The sequence below is a fragment of the Diorhabda sublineata genome, chromosome 6 (genome assembly GCF_026230105.1).
Source record: "Diorhabda sublineata isolate icDioSubl1.1 chromosome 6, icDioSubl1.1, whole genome shotgun sequence".
Classification (NCBI taxonomy): domain Eukaryota; kingdom Metazoa; phylum Arthropoda; class Insecta; order Coleoptera; family Chrysomelidae; genus Diorhabda; species Diorhabda sublineata.
Window position 1 is genome coordinate 21,927,306 of NC_079479.1, and position 19,016 is coordinate 21,946,321.

A 19,016-nucleotide genomic window follows, 5' to 3' on the forward strand; every position below is an offset into this window, starting at 1 on the left:
AGTGTTGAATTAAGATAATATGAATAAATGTGAGTGAGACAACATGTGTTACTTACCTTTTCTTTGGAGCTCCATATTATATAGTAACCAACTCTATCTACGACCACAATGATTTAAACTCAACTATTTTTCATATTATCTGGGGAATTTTATTAAAGTTCTCTGCTTAATATTAAAATAAATTAACCTAATCGTTTATGTAACGGCAATTCATTGAAATGAACTGGTAAATTTAAATTAACTAAGCGTTCTAATGTTTACAGAAGCACAATTACAACACGTTGGTATTAAAATATGTTAAAAACCTTCCAGTCTCTATAAAATTATCGTGTACTACGATGTATTTTATAAATCAAGCTACAGCTTGTACGAGGACAGCTCAATAAATGTATTCCTCGGAGCTGAGCTAACGGTTGAATTAATATGTTTGGAGAATAAAAGATCCATTATTTTTATACAGAATAGAGTGATGCACAAAATTTTTCAAACGTACAAGGTTTATTTTCGAGAAAAGAAATTGAAAAACACGTGACAAGAAAAAAACAGAAAATTCTGAAAACTGCTATTGTTTTCTTTGTTTTTGTTATGTGTTTGTATTGTGTTCTTTGTTTTCTAATGTATGTGCCATAGTTAACTACACATTTTGAAAACAGAATTGTTACAAAATTTAATGAAGCGGTAAGCGTGAAGAATGTTTCCTAACTTTCGAAGATCAGTAATAAGTGTCTAAACATTTCATGGAACTACAACATAATTTGCCTGTAAACTCAGTCTTTTGGAGTAGTTGATGATTCAGACAAACGTTTGGAGTTTCAGGACATATCCATGAAGCATTATGTTGAAAATTCGAGTTTTCTTATTAGTGTGGTATTTTTGACGAGGCGATGTTTAATGGACAAAACGCTCGCTATTTGGCCCATATAAACCCCTATAGATTCAGATCCAAGACACTCAGCGCCGTCAAAAAATGTACGGTTGAACTATGTGTGGAACATCTTCGTATAACTGTGAATCCGAACCTAATTTGGTTCCAACAAATGGTGCCCCACCACATTATGGATTTCAAGTACAAAGCTTTCTCAATAACCAATTTGTGACCTCATGTTATCTCCCACGAATTTGTTTTGGGTACATTAGAAAAACAGAGTTTGAACAATTCCTGTGAGGTATAGTTTTGGTTTTACTAGGCTGTATTTTTCTCTTCTTTTGTCTAAATTTTTTTTTCATAATTCAAAAAACGAGTTTTGTAAAATAATGTTGTAGAAACCTATTTGAAAAAAAATTTAATGGCGTCATAAACGTAAAATATGACTTTTGGATTTACGCCAAAAAACGCAGAATGAAATGAACTGCTTGAGGGGCTTTTACATTTTTACAAATGAACCTTTCATGAATTTTGGGCATTACTATCAAATCCCTATATATATTATTCAATTGCAGGTTTAACACATTCTCTCAGTGTAATATTTTAATAGTAGCTAACAGTTAAGTTGGATCTTTAACATCTCAGTAATAAAGTTTGATTTCAAAATTGTTATGGTCTTGCGTCTTCTCACAATTTTCATGCGTTCAAATATTAATTAATAACAATAGAGGGATTTTTTTTAACGTTTTTAAAAAATTTATTAATGGGAGCTCCATCCTGGCCTGGGTTCTTTGCACAAAAAATTCTTGAAAAGAATAGAAATGTAGGTATTTAGGACATCACAAAGTAAGAGAAAAAAAAAATAGTTAACATGTTGAACCCCAACCAAAACCAAAAATAAGCTTTTCCGTTGACTCAACAATAGTGCATCAAAAATAGAAGATAAGCGCGACGTGTTAATGCTTTCTACAAAGTATGCTTATGAGACAGTAAACATTGACAGACGATCAGGAGTGAATGTAAAGCCTCAAACCGTGGTCGACTATAACATCTATAGATCTGTCTAGTCAAATGGCAAGCTAGAACACTTGAAGGACATTGAAGTGGTATAGAAAAATTGCTATTGAGTTGTTATTTGGTACACCATTGGTAAATGCCAATAAAAAATTACCAAATCAGTGTAGCAAAGGTGTCACTGGAGAAAGAAACTACGAATGCTGCTGATCAATTGACGCCAAAACAAAAAAAAACCATTGCCTGGTGAAGAAAGAAGACCCAACTAACAAGGTGAAAAAATTATTGTAAGATCCAAAGTTGAAGAAATGATAACTTTGTGGTTTTGAGAGCACTTCATTGTCAGTGTTTTGTGGAAAAACATAAATAAATGTGGTTATAACAACAATTTTTGGTTGTTGTTTTCATATTTATCAATATTTTATGATACAAATTGCGTTTTTTTTTTATTTGTCATTTTTTTATACCCTTAAAAACAAGATTACCAAAAATATATAGAGAAAATGTGAAGGTAGCACAAAATGAAAATTTGATCAAATTATTTTTAGAATTAAGCTGAAAAAAGCAAAAAAAGGGAAAATTTAGGTTTTTGTTTTACAAGTTGAAAATCAAGGAAAAAAATTAGATGGACCAATTGTAAAGTAATAAGGACCCAGGACGATCCAACCAAACTGTAAAACATTTAAATGCGTTCCCTTTGTTTCGCCTTAGAAGCAATAAATGAGCAGATTTTATATCTTATTGCATTCAATTTCTTGTTTAACTATATATATAATTAATAATATATTATATATTAACATTGGGGAAAATATCAATTTTCTAGATTCAGACCACAAATTTTCAAAGATTAGCCTCGAGATTTTTTTATAGTAATGATGAAAGCAAGTCATATCTGAAATTGAAGTTGTTGGAACTCAAACGATTGGGATAATCGAAATCCTCGGAACGAGAACTTCTTCAGTTTCGCATTTTTCTTCGAGTATCGTCACATAAATTACGTTGTTCAACAATTTACTTACACATTTACTTAATTTACAATGCGTTCCGAATAGTTTTGAATAGTTTAAATTTCGAAGCATTATTACTACGAACCCAACCCAGTGTGCTGATAAGCCAGGCACATCCGAATAACTGTTTTGATCGGGGCCATTGATAATCATAATATAGGCACGATAAGCTAATAGAAACTAGAAACTAACAAATCCATCGGTCAACATAAAAATTCTTGAGATTATTAAATTTTCGATTATCCTTAACCATAAATAATTGACATTACGTCTAGCAATCAGTTGCGTTTTGCTATACTATTTTGAACAAATGAATGGCAAGATTGATGTAGACAAATTATATCTATACTCAGATAGATTAATACTTTCAGCTTCTCTATACTCAAATTAACATATTTTTGGTACTCATAGAAACACGTTTATTTTAACACTGCTTAGATACCCAAAGCGCTAGGTAGCCCGCTATTATAATTGATATCACTGTTTTTGCAAATAAACCAAACCTCGGTTCCAGACGAATAAATTCTTGTATTTTTATTTATAATTCTGTTTAATAGTGATGGAGTGAGTGATCAAAAACCACCACAATTTGGCAGGCTGCCAAAAGGTTTATCTTTTGAGGAAACTGTTCAAGTTGTTAATTCACGAATTTTATTTTCTGTTATCTGTTTGCTATTCTACATTTCTATTTGTGAAGATACGTTTACCGTTGGTGAAAAAATTAGATGAGGGCAATTTAAGATTCAAATTATTAATTTTGGCCATTGAAATAACTAATATGTGACTAGTGCATTGTCTTGATGGAACAATACATTTTTCTTAGCCAAATGCGGTCATTTTTGCTTGATTTCTTTGCTCAAACGTTGTAATAAGTTCGCATAATAATCAACATTGATAGTTTTTTCTTTTTCAATATAGTCAATGAAAATTATCCCTCGTGCATTCCAAAAAACCTACGCCATGACTTTGCCTGCAGATGGAACGGTCTTAGCCTTCTTTAGAGCCTGTTCCCCATTTTCAGTTCATTGTTTTGATTGTTTTTTTGCTTCGTGTGCAAAGTGATGGACTCACGTTTCATCCATAGTTATGAAACGACACAATAATTTGCCTTTATTTCTGTTGTCAAGCAATTGATAGAAACATCTTGACGACGCTATTTTTGTTCCATTGTAAGCAAACGGACAGCTTTCTCATGTCCAAATTTTCAGTTAATATGGATTGTACCATATCTTTTTAAAATTTCTACTATGCTTGCTAGCTCGCCCACTTTCAGTCGACGATTATCCAGTACCGCTTTGTGGATTTTTATCAACATTTCGTCACCTCATTTGGTCGAACACTGCGATGCTGGTCCTCGCCGGTCATACGGCCTCGTTTACACGCTATTCCCCAATATTTTACTGTTGATAACAAAGAAGCAGTCTCACCCAGAGTAGAATTCTAGTTCAGCTTTTATATTGGCTAGGCCAATGCCTTTCAAATAAAAGTATTGTATCACAAAACGATTAACAATTTTTTCCATGTTTACAAATTCACTGAAAACATTCACTATTGATGGCTGCCAGCAACGTGACGTCTTCAAACTTGAAACCTATGCTGTATATATATACATCTTAAAAAGTCTTGGACCCCCTTGGTAATTTTTCGCAAGTTTATTTTAATTTTAGGATTTTTTGTTTCCAAATACTTGTTTATCTTACCATATAAATAAAAACAATTACAAAGCAAAAACTTGTATTCGCTTAAAAATAAGCAGAATTTTGTAAAATAAATCCGAAAAAAAAACAAAGAAAAAAAAGTGAATACTGAAAATAACATAACTTAATAACTTATGTTTCCACCTCTTCTTGTAATTAATTCTCCAACGCGTCTTGACATGCCACGAATTGGCTCATCCATAACATTATTGGGTATATTGTTCCACTCTTCTTGAACAGCTGCAGTTAGGTCCCGGAGAGTTAGAGGGGGGTTTTCTCTATTGGATATTGCTCTGCCAAGATAATCCCATACGTGTTCGATGGGATTCATGTCTGGCGAGTTTGCTGGTCAGTTTAATCTTTGGATATTTCCCTCTTGTAGCATATTCTGTACCTTTGTTACGCGATGTGGTCTGGCATTATCATCTTGAAAAATGAAGTTTGCTCCATATTCGTTGCACAAAGGTTGCACGATTGCTTGGATAATGTTTTGAGCGTATATTGTTGGCTCAATAAGAATAAGTGGAGTACGGTGACTATACATTATACCCCCCCAAAACATAACTGATCCACCTTGATAAGGGACAATGCCTCTTGCAAAAATTAGTCGCTCTCGCCTAACTGGGCGTCTCCAAATTCTTTCCCGGCGACTATCACTCTGTAGGCCAAATCGTGACTCGTCAGAAAATAAGACGTTGCGCCATTTGGGGTAAAAGCCAATTCCGATGCTCTTCGGCCCATTGGCGCCTCCTTCTTACCGTTATTCTTAGGTTTCTTCGAGTGAAATTAGCCATATACTGATCTCTCTCTGAAGTCACTCTAGTTCGACCAGACACCGGCCTTCATGCAACGCAACCAGTTTCTTCAAAAAGGGCCACTACCCGCCTTATCGAAGTTTGCGGCATATTTATACGCCTAGCAATCTCATGATTTGAGAAACCCTCTTGGTGTAGGGCCACAATTCTTGCTCGATCAAATTGAGAGATCGGATTTCCTGGCATCTTAGACAACGAATTCTTTCTATACACACTACAATTCAGAACTGACTCCTTTTACAAAATTCTGAATATTCTCATACGAAAACAAGTTTTTGCTTTCTAATTGCTGTTATTTATATGATAAGATAAGAAGGTATTTGTAAACAAAAAATGCTGAAATTAAAATAAACATGTGACAAATAAACAAGGGGTGCTAAGACTTTTGGAGGTGTGTGTAGATTGTATACTTTCTAATAGACTTCAAGCAACTACCACCATCTCTAGATAAGGTCAAGTACTTCTGGGAGCATCCTCGTATTTCGATTTTATTATTTCGGAGCACAATTCGGTCATTTTCTGTAACAATTTCGAAAAATAATTGAATCTATTTGATTCTATTCGTTTTTCAGGATATTCCAAAGAAGTGAAGTGGAAGTAGGAAACTGCTGTATGATTTCCCCAATTTTCCCCGCAACAACTCAATCAGATTGAGGTCGGGCGACTATGACGGCTAAATCATTACTTTCAATACATTCTTTCTCTCCAATTTTTTCAAATACTCTTTACATAGCTTCGAGGAATGCTTGGTTATCATGCTGAAAGATAAATTTTATGCCGATCAAGCGCTTACCTGAACGTACTACATTTTCCTTCAATATTTTTCATAGTATTCTTTCTTCATAATCTTTTCAATTCTTACCAGGTCTCCAGTCGCCCTTTCTCCAAAGCCTCCACAAACCATCACAGAGCCTCCGCTGTGATTTACAGTCGAGATTACACTTCGTGCCTCCAATTTTTATGTTCCTCAGCCTACTGTGATTTCATTTTGACGTTTTAAAAGAGTTTTCTTCATTGCCATCTTCTCAATGTAGAAGTACCAGATTTCTAGATTCATTAATCTGAGCTGTTATCTCTGGATTTGTGAGTCGTTGATCATGTTAACTGATCGATACTATATGTTCATCTTCAGTGACTACTAGAATTAAACTACAATCATAAAGACCACAATCGGTTCAGCCGATATCTCAAGTTTTAATTTGTCTATTATTTTTGATTTGCAAGACACCTTAACGACCTTCGCTTGACAATATTAAAGGGAAATTTGTTAGAATGTGTCATCTCAAAATTCAATCAATGAGCTATGGGGTCGGCAAAAAATTGTGAACTTGCAAGGCCATAAGACCAAAATAAAGTCCAAGATCACTTATTACACTGGTAATTAATTTCAAAAATTATTCATTCATTTTAATTCTGACCTCGTTTTGCACACAAGACAACCACTCATCCGTAGCAAAAGTACAGTGTACGACAAGTGAAAAAATGATATATTTCTCCATCAGCAAAGGCCATCTGTGCTAAAAAGAAATGTGTTATTTTCAACACATAGATTTTTTTTTGTATTTAGTTTTCCTTTCATCCCAAAACGTTCCTCATTTTCTGAATCTCTCTCGTATTTAAAAAATTTCTATTTACTGAGAAGTTTCTATTATCACAAAAAAGTGATTCATACCATCCACAATGAATTGATTAACGCATAATGTTATTAAAATTAACAAACTCATTTATAGAACCATCGCAATTGTCATTCTGTGAATAAAATCCAAGGATATTATCTTCATTTATCAAACAATCACTCTATGACGTAGCTATTCAACGAATTGAAAGATATAGAGAAGCCATTATATGTATAAGAATAACATTATATTATATTTGTTTATATAACCATAATATACATTTAATTAATTTAGACAATACATTCTATTTAACATTGTTAAATAAAATAAGACACCATACTTAAATAACATTCTTACGTCAGTGAGATATGGTTAATTAATATTATCTAATCATTTACACTCACAATATTGCTCAAGGCTTAAAGATCTTTTATGTCCATCAATATATTATTTTGTTTTGGTGGAAATAATTGTGGATTAAATCACACAAATTTTTTATAATATGTTAATGAATGAATTCATAATCTCACGTTGAATTAATAATATATTACAATAATACCATAGAAATGTGGGTGTATAGCGAATAACAAATGGTATATTTACACATTGTCATCTGGAGGTAATGATATGAGCGCCCGTTACTTTCGACAGCATCCACGGTAAAAGAAATGGGGAAAAATCAAATTCCAGAAAAAGTAATTGATATGACTAAAATGATTATTGCAAAATCAACAGCGGTAAAAAGAACAAATGAAAGGAGTACTCAACCTAGAAAGTTGAGTAAGACAATTGTCAACATTACTTATCAAACCTGGTACTGGAAACAGCGATACAAAAACAATTACTTAATACTATCAACTGGACAAATGAATATGAAGACAACCTAGTTTTGATGACAAAAGACAAGGAAAGTAGAAAGTAGAGGATTGAACTTTCACCAAAATAAAACAAAATATAGTTGAGTACGAGATGGAATATAGCAAATAAGACAGAAATAGAAATACACTAAAATACCTTGCAGTAATGGTTAACGGAAAAAACGATAGAAGTAAAAAGATATGTGAGAATTAAAATGGTATTGAGCAGTGTACTGGAAATATCAGGTATTGAAAGATAGAAATCTCAGTGAAAATACTAGAGTGAAATTTTACAATACAATAATGAGAACAGCAATAACTTGCAGCTGAAGTAATGAGTTAAACACAGAAAGATGAAGAAAAACTGAGAATAATAGAAACGAAAATGCCGAAAAGGCAGAAAAAAAATTACATGCAAATGAATATCAAATATTTATGTACTACGAAAAATAAAGTAGACGGAAGGAAGGTTAAAAAGTCTGTCACTTTATAGCAAAACTAAGTACAGAAATATATGGATTGATTAGAAGAGTCCTCCGATAGCTCCTCTTTGAAAAGTATCCTATTCTATACGGTTAACAAAAAACTTCGTTCTTGTATAACTTCTTATTCAAAGAACTTCAAAGAAGTAACACCTTTTATTGGCGTGTCCAAGCTCACATGTGAGCATTTTAACACTCTATTTACCTTTTGTTAACTTGAAATAGACCCTCTTCTTAAATTAAGCAAATAGCGAGCATTATAGTCTATTTTTATGAATAAGAGAGTAATAGAATGATGAAGTATTCATAATTCATAGGCTTTTCACTTCTCTTAGTGGACAGTTAAAATATTTTTTCAAGTTATACTTTCAGTATAATTTCCAAAAAGCTGAATATGAAAAAGTGCATTTTTTTATAAAATGTTCCATTTCTTCACATGGCATGAAGAACATTATGTGATACTGGTTACATAGGTATAAACGGTTAAACTTTTATTTTTAAACAAGTTTAAGTTCTTAAAAAATAATTTTAATTTTAATTGAAAAAGCCATTCTTCATCTTCTTCTAATGAACCTATTGAGTTAATATTACGGAAGTACCAAGTGTCGGAAGTAGCTACATTTGTTATAGATAGTGCTCCACTTATAGACATTCTAGTAATATAAGGGAGAAACTATGCAACCTCAAAGTCAAACAAACTATGTTTCGAAAGACATATTAAATAACTGCGTCAAGGGTAGATGGAGAAATTCCCGGATAATGAACATCAAAACTGGGCTTACCCCAAATCACGGTTAGACAGATTTATTCATAACCCAACTGTTAACAGACTGTGGCTCGTTAAACGTCGATGATCCTATACAAGATATTAATGTCCAATTATTACTTTGCTTTCGAATGCAAACTGTGGAAGAATCATGGAACCACCACCGAAGCAACTATGGGCAAGACTAGAGATTATACTGAAGTGAAATCGTAGCATACGCGCGGCGTATTCTGAATAACAAAATTTAAGAGAGGGATCACTGAAAAAAGAGCAGATGATAGACGCCGCATGAACTGTAATGCTAACATAGTCCGATCCAATTATTCCCGTATATTCGTACGGAACAAAGGATGTTTTTTAGTAAGCGAAAATACCGATCATCATCTCTAGAGCGTGGTATCTTTGATAGGTTTTCCCTTCTCATAGAAAATAGAGAGAGGAAGAGACATGCTTATTCTCAAAAAATTGTTACAATTTATGGACAAAAGATTGTAAAAACTAGAAACAAACATAAAAATAACTAAATAAAGATAAAAATACAATAAAATTTCAATATACAAAATAAGGCTACAATGAGTAACATAATTATTGATAATATTATCAGGTGATAATTGGTATATAAGCAAAAATTAAGCCAGTATGTAGCATGGCCGGAATTGAGTATTATTATTAGGATAGAAGTCGTTTCCATACTAGAAGGCACTTTCCAGTTAATATGCCCTCAAACTATTGCGGAATGCGGAAAAAGATGATATCGATTTAATTTCAATTGGCAAGTGATTGTAAATTTTTTACGTTGTAAAATATTCAGCACTTAACTAATTCTTAACGTGGAGTAGGTAGGTAAAGGTCGTGCTCCGCGTTCCTAGGTGTATTTTTCTGAAATTGAAGAAGCGTGCTTACGAATAAGGCAAACGGATTCGAATATTGATAACGAAGGAAGAGAGAGAAGAAGAATTTTTGATCTCTTAAGGAAGTCCCTGCAGTGAGCCCTGCTGTTTTGTCCGGGTAAATATCTAACAGCTCTCTTTTATAGTTTGAAACAACATTCTTAGATGAATACTCTCTAGGAGAAGTGTGTAGTTGAAGAGAAGTATTAGATCTGCTTTGAAACAAATATGTCAATCTTTTAACTGAGCAAGAAATGATTTATAAGACCTAGCGTGACTTTCATTCTATTCAAGCAGAAAAAAATGAGGACGTAAATTGTTAATTTTATTAATGTTGTCAAATTAGATTCTAATAAAGAGGAATAATAACTGTTCTCATCGAAAACCGCTGCATATTTAACAAAGCCAAACTTACAGTAACAGAATTTGCAAGTGAATTGGATAAATATATGATAAGATCTTTTCCGTATCAGAAGTTGTTTGTATAACTTGTGTTCATTTTGTTTCTATTTCACTCCATGCATTCGTATTACTTGAATAAGAATAAACTAAAAAGAATTTGAAACTAAATGTATCGAATAAAAGACATATTAATTCAATTGCCTTGTATCATGTTTGACTCTTGACAGATAGGAATTATTAATTAACTGGCTGCGTCGTATAGAAGACCCATGAAATTCTAAAATGGTCTCCAATTCAGTTAAAACCGATTTAGAATTCCATAAGATATAGATCTATTCTATAATGTTTCGAGTTGATGGGAACTACCATAAATGCCATTTCTTCAAATGCCAGACAACTGTTTGGAGTTGTTTGTAATGAATTTCCAACTTTTCTTTTAAAAATTTTATTGAATAGCTGTAGATATACACTAAGAAACAGTGCAATTTTAAAACCAGTACTAATAAGAGATAATATAAAAGATTTTTTCCTATTCTAGTTTAACTTGGCTCGACACTTCTAGTTGGACAGTGAAAAAAATATTACAATTGCATAATAGATAAAGGATTAATACGAAAATGTTACAATACAAAAATCATATTGGATATTATTTGTGGTTTATCTTCTTCTTCTTCTTCCGTGTATTAGGTGTAGTCACCTGCTTCATCTTTAACATCCTTGCCTCCTATCCTGCTCCATTCTTTCTTTCTTGATAGAACCCATTGGTTGAATTCATCTATATTGCACAATCTTTTGACGTTCTCACTTCTTTCCCTGTTCAGTAAGGTTTTTCCGACTATCCTGCGTAGCACTTTCAACTCTGCTGTTTTCATCATTCTTTTGGTTTTCGCCGTTTCTGGCCGTGCCTCTGTGGTGTAGGTCATTATGAGTGTTACCGTGGCATTGTATATTCTCGATTTGGCATCTATTCCGATATGTTTATTTCTCCATATGGTTTCGTTCAAACATGCTGCTATTCTTAAGGCCTTAGTTGTTTTCTCTCTTACTTCGTTCTCTACGTCTCCACATTCTGAAAAAAAAACAAATGAATAAACACCATTTCCCAAATCACCCTGTAAATTAATAGAGAAGAGAAGTTGACATTTCTTAGTAGCCACATGATATCCTCCCTGAGGGGCTTTACATATGAAGAAGTATGTATTATGTATAAAGAACACATGCCAATATTTTCGAAATATAGACAAAGATAATGAAAACGGAGGAAGAAGTATCAAATCGAGTTTCTCCTTCAGTTGACGACGTGGGTACTGTGAAATAATTTGATTCTCGACATGAACGATAACAATTTCTCACCACATTTCCCTGATTCAATTATGTCTGATGCAACTGAATCATCTAAGACTTTCCATTTATGGAAATGGGAGCTCGATAAACAGGCTAAATAACGGATGATAATGTGATAATATATATGATAATTTTATCTCACAATTAAATAGGATTGTTTCAAAGTAAAGTATTTTAGTAGAGAAATTATTTGTCTTCCATAAATGTGAATTCGAATTTCACCCAAGTTTGGAATAAGATTAGGCAAATTCAAGAGACGAAACCAATATAAAAATCCCATGCCTCATGTATAACAATACTTTAATTAATGAAAACGCAGAAATATGAAATATATTGCTTCCAAGAGTGAAACAGGAGTAGGTTGTGCAGTTACAACGTCACAAATTTTAATCAAATCATTCCTAATTCCATCAACTTCCATCGTTCATATAGGTGTATTATTTTCAAACAGCTATCAATTTCATCGCCTCCCCTTATAAGCAGATTGTAATATGTACAAACTCATTCGCTCATCTATGAAAAATATATTTACGATCACCCTATTTTTCATTCTATACATGACTCCTACCAACCTCTCACATCCCAAAAAATAAGTTACTATCATCTGGTTAACTTTCCACATTGGCATCGTAGGTAACAAACTAGCAGACCAACAAGTCAAATATGCTTTAACTTATACTATCACCGACAATTTAACTATCCATAAAAAAATCTTATTTCAAAAGAAAAACTCTATACTCAACCAAATAACCTTGGAGGCTTCTCCAGGCAAAACTTAATCATTGTAAGAAGAATAAGAATCGGCCATTCAAGACTCACTAATGACTGTTATAGCCATACCCATTAGTACCAGCTGTTGTTCCAATTGGACTATAAAGCACATTTTGACTGAATGTCACAAATATGCCCTCCAAAGATTACAGTTTCAGTTCAAACCTAAGCACAAAGACACTCCAAATAACTCGGAGCAAATCTCTTTCGTACTTCAATTCCTTACGGATGTGAAACTTTACCATACAATATAGAAAAATTGTATATTGATAATGCGTTAATGTATGTATGCATATAATATTACCTATTGTAGTTGTAATCGCACCTGTGTAAGTGGCCATAGTAGCCGAGCACGTTAAAAATGAATAAAAAACTAGGTTTTTAAATTATATTCGGGCTAGGATGAAAGCTGAAGAGGAAATTGGAGGGTTGCAGCTTGCTTCCTGTTTCCGTGTTTAATTTCCGTTTAACCCGTATTCGATCATAACTTTCCCGAGCCACGTTTCATTTATTTTAATTCATACAATTAAATTTAGAAATTGAAAAGGCACAGACCCATATTAATCAGATTAGAAATAATTAACAAGAATAAACAATTATATACAAACCAATTTAATACTTTATTAATGATTACTATATATTCTTATTCCACAATACTGAAAATTAGAAACAAAAGATTCTGAATGATATTCCCGTTGCTTTCATCCGTGTTCATTCGAGTACAATGAACTTCGCGCGCACTGAGCGTTATAATTTTTGAAATCTGTAATGTTTTTACTCTCCTCGATGTTTTATATCTGACACTAAGTGGCTTTGCTAAGTTTTTGTTCAACCGAATCATCTCAGCTGTGATTTGGTAGCGGCAGACGTTATCGTTTTTGTTTCTTGTCCGAAAAACTGCTAACGTAATAAATTTCAACCGGAATCGGTATTACTTGAGCCAGTTTTTGAGTTTTCTGATTTACAATTTTTTAACGGTATTTTTACGTTTGAATTTCAATTTTTATCTTACAATTCTCATCGACTATCTGACAGAAATAACAATGACTCAGATACATTTAGAAAAAATATTTATAACAGAATTATTAAATGGTTATTTAGAACAACGCTATAAGGAGTATCACTCGTAATCGATGATTATTTTACTTCTAAAAGATTTTACCTTTCTAAAGGATATAAGTGAACAGACAATTTCTGTATAGTATCTATCAATTTAACATATTTTCTAACAACAAATTTTCACGAATATTTAACATACATTTATATTATATTATAATTTAACTGCTTGAATTCTTAATCTCTAGGAATAATTATAACAATTTAAACTCGTGAACCGGCTGCACTTTGTTCCCCTTTCTTATTTATGTTATACATTTACTTAGTTAAAGGGTTTGGTACTTTTGAATATGATATTCAAATTCATATGGTCTTGAATCACGTTCATGTTGATAAAGTAACGTAGTAACTGCTCTTAGCTCCCTGCAAACTCTTAATGATTTTACTAACCGTTTTCATGTTCAAGTCTCTGTGAAGGTTACTATAGTCTATTTTAATGTACGAGAGAGAAAAAAAACCTACTTACTATTCCAAAACTTTCAAATTTTATCACAGAATAATCTAAATATTTCCTAAATTTTTCAGGATTGTATCTGAGCTAATACAACCTTTTGTTGGTCTGGACTGAGGTGTAATACACTATGGAAGCTTTTAAAAGAAATAGGTTTTCGCCTGAAAAAGTATTGCATATAAGTATGGCAATATAAAAGCTTTTTTATATAATTTATTTAATTCCTTTATTTAATTCCGCTATCAAAAGTCACTCTTTGACATTACGAAACGTCAAATTTTTCATAATCGTTAAATATTAATTATGAAAAGTAGTTGTGGAAAAATTTTACTTAACTGTATAAGTTTCAAAGAATAATTTATTAATTACTGACAATTATTTCATTATGTATACTGACAATTAACTTATTATTTTGTTTCAATAGTATTTTGAGATATATAAACGTAGAAAACCACATTACTGAAGACACAGTTGTTTGAAATAGGTTCATTTTTTAGATAAATATTCTCTTGAACTTCTTGACTAATGTTAGTTTCATTTGAAGCTGTAATATCTACATACAAGTATATGCCAAGGGCTTGGCCCAGAATGGATATCCATCCTCTGTGTTGTTTTTTAGAATGTCTGCTCCTGAGTCTGCCAGAAAAGACGCTGACGAGCATATGAAATAATATCTTGTGTATCCTTTAACATTAGGTAAACCCAGTTACTGAGTAGTCTTTGCTGGTAATTTTTCAATGGTATTTATGTTCACGGGCTGCATGCCACATTTTCCATTGTAATATCGCACAAAAAATATGTCGTGCTTTACAGCAAGAGATCTAATATTTCAATACTTTTTGAGATCAACAAGATTGACACCAGCAATATTTCAAGCAATGTCAACAAATTAAAATTTTTCTGGTATTGTGATTTTAAAAATCAAATACGTCTCCCTCTCGTAGGAACGTCAGTTCAGTATTCTTGCAGGCTCCCGCAACCCCTTTCATTATTGCAACCTAAGGAACAAATTTATTCAATACTACGAGGATATATTGGAAAATTATTAACCTACTATAGAACCAAACAAAATTTCAATGTCAAAATATTTGATTACTTAACATATTCTCCTCTTAATTGGATACATTTATTACAGCGAACCTGCAACAAAAAAAAATGTTTCTTCTTACACTGCAAACCAGACCTCCGCAGCTTTTATTACCTCCTCGTTAGAAGAAAACTTACGACCTTTCAAACTTTTTTTCAGTTGAGGAAAGAGATGATAGTCGGACGGAGCCAAATTTGGTGAATAAGGGCATGTTCTAGTAATTCAAACCCTAAATCACGAATTTTTGGCATGGCAACATGAAATTTGTGTGCAAGGGCGGTGTCCTGCAAAAACAAAACACCTTTGGACAGCTTTCCGCGTCTTTTCTCTTTAACTTTTTCCCGTAGAGTGGTCAGTAATGTCGAATAGTAATCTCCAGTTATTGTTCTACCCTTATCCAAAAAATCAATCATAATTACTCCATGGCAATTCCAAAAAGCTAAAGCAAGAACTTTTCCAGCAGATTTTTGGACTCGAAAATTCTTAGGTCTTGGAGAACCAGAGTGTCGCCATTCCATCGATTGTTGCTTTGTTTCTGGATCGTGGAAATGTAAGCAAGACTCATCCATAGTAACAATTCGGTTTAAGATGTCTACATCGTTTTCACGTCGAGCACAGATCGAACGCGATGCTTCTACCCTTGCACGCTTTTGGTCAACATTCAAACAATTTTCCAAAGTCGCATACGAAGGAAAATGATCAACAAGGGTATTAAGCGTATCTTCGTAAATCTGCTTACCTCTTAACCCTTTTAAATACAGATACTTGATGATGGCTCGATACTCCAATTTTTCGATTTTCCCAATTTCGGTGGACAACTTTTTTCTTTTGATTTATTGCGTAGCTCTGGTTTACTTTTTTGACGTCAAACTTCACACTGACACTTCCAGTAAGTTATTGTTCGTTGCTATGGTTACGCATTATTTTATTTATGCATGGAAATGGTCTAGGCTAACTATATATCAATACATCCTAGTAAACTATGAATATATCGTAAATTAAGTCGTATTTTTGCAAATAGATATCGTCTCCAGTATCTTTTATAAATCTTTATACATTCTCCTCTGTCAAAATCTCCGATTTTTTTGCATGGTATCCCGCTAATTGGCTCTTCGACCGAGCCAAAAGCATACTGTAAATTTTTGCGCACGGTGAGTTCAGATCCCAACAATGAATATATAGTCGACAAAATAGACGCCTTTAATGTTTTTAATTTTTCAAAATAAGCAAGTAGTACCTTTTTGTTGATTTTCTTCATATTTTTCAAATTTCAGATAGGGAGTATCTACTTCTTAATTTTTCTGCAGTATATGTTTACTTCAAATGGAATATCTGATTCGCTATCTAAAGATATTTCAAGTAATTACTCAATTTGACTTATTTTGAAAAGACCTACTTCCATAGTAACAACACTTCTAGCACCATTTAATACCACATTAATATTTTCATTGTATTTGAAGATTCTATCAAACGTTATAAAAGCGTGAACGTTGTACATAAACACATTATGACACTGACGCTCGTTTTGGCAAATATTAATCTTGTTGAATAATATTGCTCTTTTCATAACTAGTTACGTAAATAACATAATCCACTAGTTTAATTCCACGTACAGGGAAAATGGTATCATATATCGGTATATCAAACGGTTTTATTGGAGATGATTTATTGACTTTTGAATCTACTCGTTCCAGACAAAAGAATGCTGATATTTTCAAAGAGAGCTTCGAACTGTATAATAGCAATTGATAATGCAAATGATCACTTAGGACTTCAAAAAAAATTGTCCATAACCAAGTGGTTGAAAAAAATTTACAGAATTACCTCAATTCAAACAATATTAAGTTTCATCCGGCTCTGAGAAAACATAAATATATTCTTTGATATCCACCACATTATTGCGAACTAAACCCGATACAACTGCAACCGGCACAGATAAAGGAAGAAGAAGAATAAATAATTCTTTTGGAATGAGTGATGTGAAATAGTTATTTTTGGACGCTGCAAATAAGTGAAGCCAGAAAACTGAAAAAGGCAGTTAATAATACGATTAAAGAAGAAAAGAAAATGAGGAACTTGGACAATATTACTGATGAAAGGATCAATTCACTTATTGTGAATATTGGTTGCGACAGTTTATCTTCTAATTCTGATTTGAATTTGTAAGAAGTGGTTCTACATATACTGGTGATTTTTCATATTAAAATTATTTTTTATTAACGTGAGGCTGTTAAACCCTACTTTCGCATCCATCTCGCCAATGTAACTATAATTGTATTAAACCGATGTATCGACTTAGTTTAACAAAGAGAATGTAGATGGTGGTACTGCCGTCTGATAGCACTTGTTTTTTGACCTAGAGGTCTAAAATTCATAAGATTTTGACACTTATTTTGATACTTACCACTGCTAGAGTACTTGTTACAAATAAAGTAGAGGTCGACCACGAAAGAGATGGACAATCTAGAGCCAGAATAAGTAAAGATATCGAAGAAGGAACAGACGTTAGACCTTTTATGGAAAAAAAGGAAGAATAAGGAGAAGGTGAATTGATGACGTATTGACCAGTCGGTCTTTATCGAACTGTATATTATCTATATATTACGGAAATTCATTGTCATCTTATGGTAGTTCTCTTGGCCATTCTATCTTGCCGATTTCCATTTATTTCTTGACTCCATGTTATTTATGCCTACATTTGTCATCAAGCATTTGAAATCACTCAACTTATGCCCTCCTTAAGTTATTCTTAAATTCTTTTTCCGTATCTTAAGTTCCGATTGAAGTAAGTTGTTCGTTTTGATCTAAGAACACTAAGCAAATCGAGGCCTTTCATTTGAGATATAACTGAAATTTGTTGAGTATGAGGAGAGTTAAACGCGGACATTCCACTTCACATTTAAATTTTTCTGTGATTTTTGCTGCATATTTCGAGTTTTAATTGAGGTTGAATGTTCGTTTTGGTCTAAGAGTACTCAGAAAATCAAGCACTTTTATTTGAGATATAGTATAAGTGAAGTGTTTGAGTCTAAGGAATGTTAAGCGCGGACATCAAACAAGATGATTGATTTTTTACTGTGCCTTGATACTTTTTTGTATCCCTTTGACGACATTGGTATTGATTGATTTTGAGACGACGCTGTAATTATCAACATACTCAATTATACGGAGCAGTACGGGTTCTCTTATAATTAATGATATTATTCCATAACCTTCGAATGCTGATGATAATGATAATCATGATTGCTGGACTTATGACAAACTGGCCTCTAGTTTACAATCAACCTTCGATTTAGGAGTCATCGTAAAAGTAACAAGAGGAATATCAATACTGAACGTTACTTCTGTAGAAAGAGCGGGTGGTCTTTCTCAATATTTGAATAATCGCGAATTGGTTTATGTACATTCAATATAATTTTAACACAAAGGACACGAAATTAGAATGCTTTCCTCCTATGAAGAAGATTTGAACGTAGATGAGTGAGTATTATCTATAAAAAGGAAGTGTATGAAATAAAAAGAATATGAAAGAATAAATCGCACTTATCTTAAATACATATAGCGTTTCGAAATTTTTCTACGGATCGAACCCCTTTTGAGTTACGTTTCGTAGAGACCAATTCCACTTTCTTTGAAATACCTTGTATAATTGAATCTAATTTCAATATTTAATAACTCTGATCCAGAGTATATAGGATGAGTCATGAGGTATGCTCCAATTTGATTTTTGTCTAAAAAATCGAAATTAATGATTTTGCTTTAGAGATAATACAAAGGTAGTGCTCTTCACTATTTAACAGATACAATAGAACTGACAATAGTAGTCAAGTATGCCT

At 32.7% G+C, this 19,016-nt stretch overlaps 1 protein-coding gene across 3 annotated transcripts in view; it reads right to left on the bottom strand.

Annotated features, from left to right (window-relative positions):
* Window positions 1–337, bottom strand: part of LOC130445931 (synaptic vesicle glycoprotein 2B-like) — a 38,004-nt gene extending 37,667 nt beyond the window's left edge. Inside the window, exon 1 of one of the 3 annotated variants that reach the window (XM_056781838.1) lies at window positions 57–337. In XM_056781838.1, coding sequence (XP_056637816.1) covers window positions 57–75 — 19 coding nt within the window. In that variant the 5' untranslated portion in view covers window positions 76–337. The remainder of the gene's footprint in view (window positions 1–56) is intronic. The other 2 variants (XM_056781840.1, XM_056781839.1) reach the window with 2 other exon arrangements.
* Window positions 338–19,016: the final 18,679 nt, after the last annotated feature.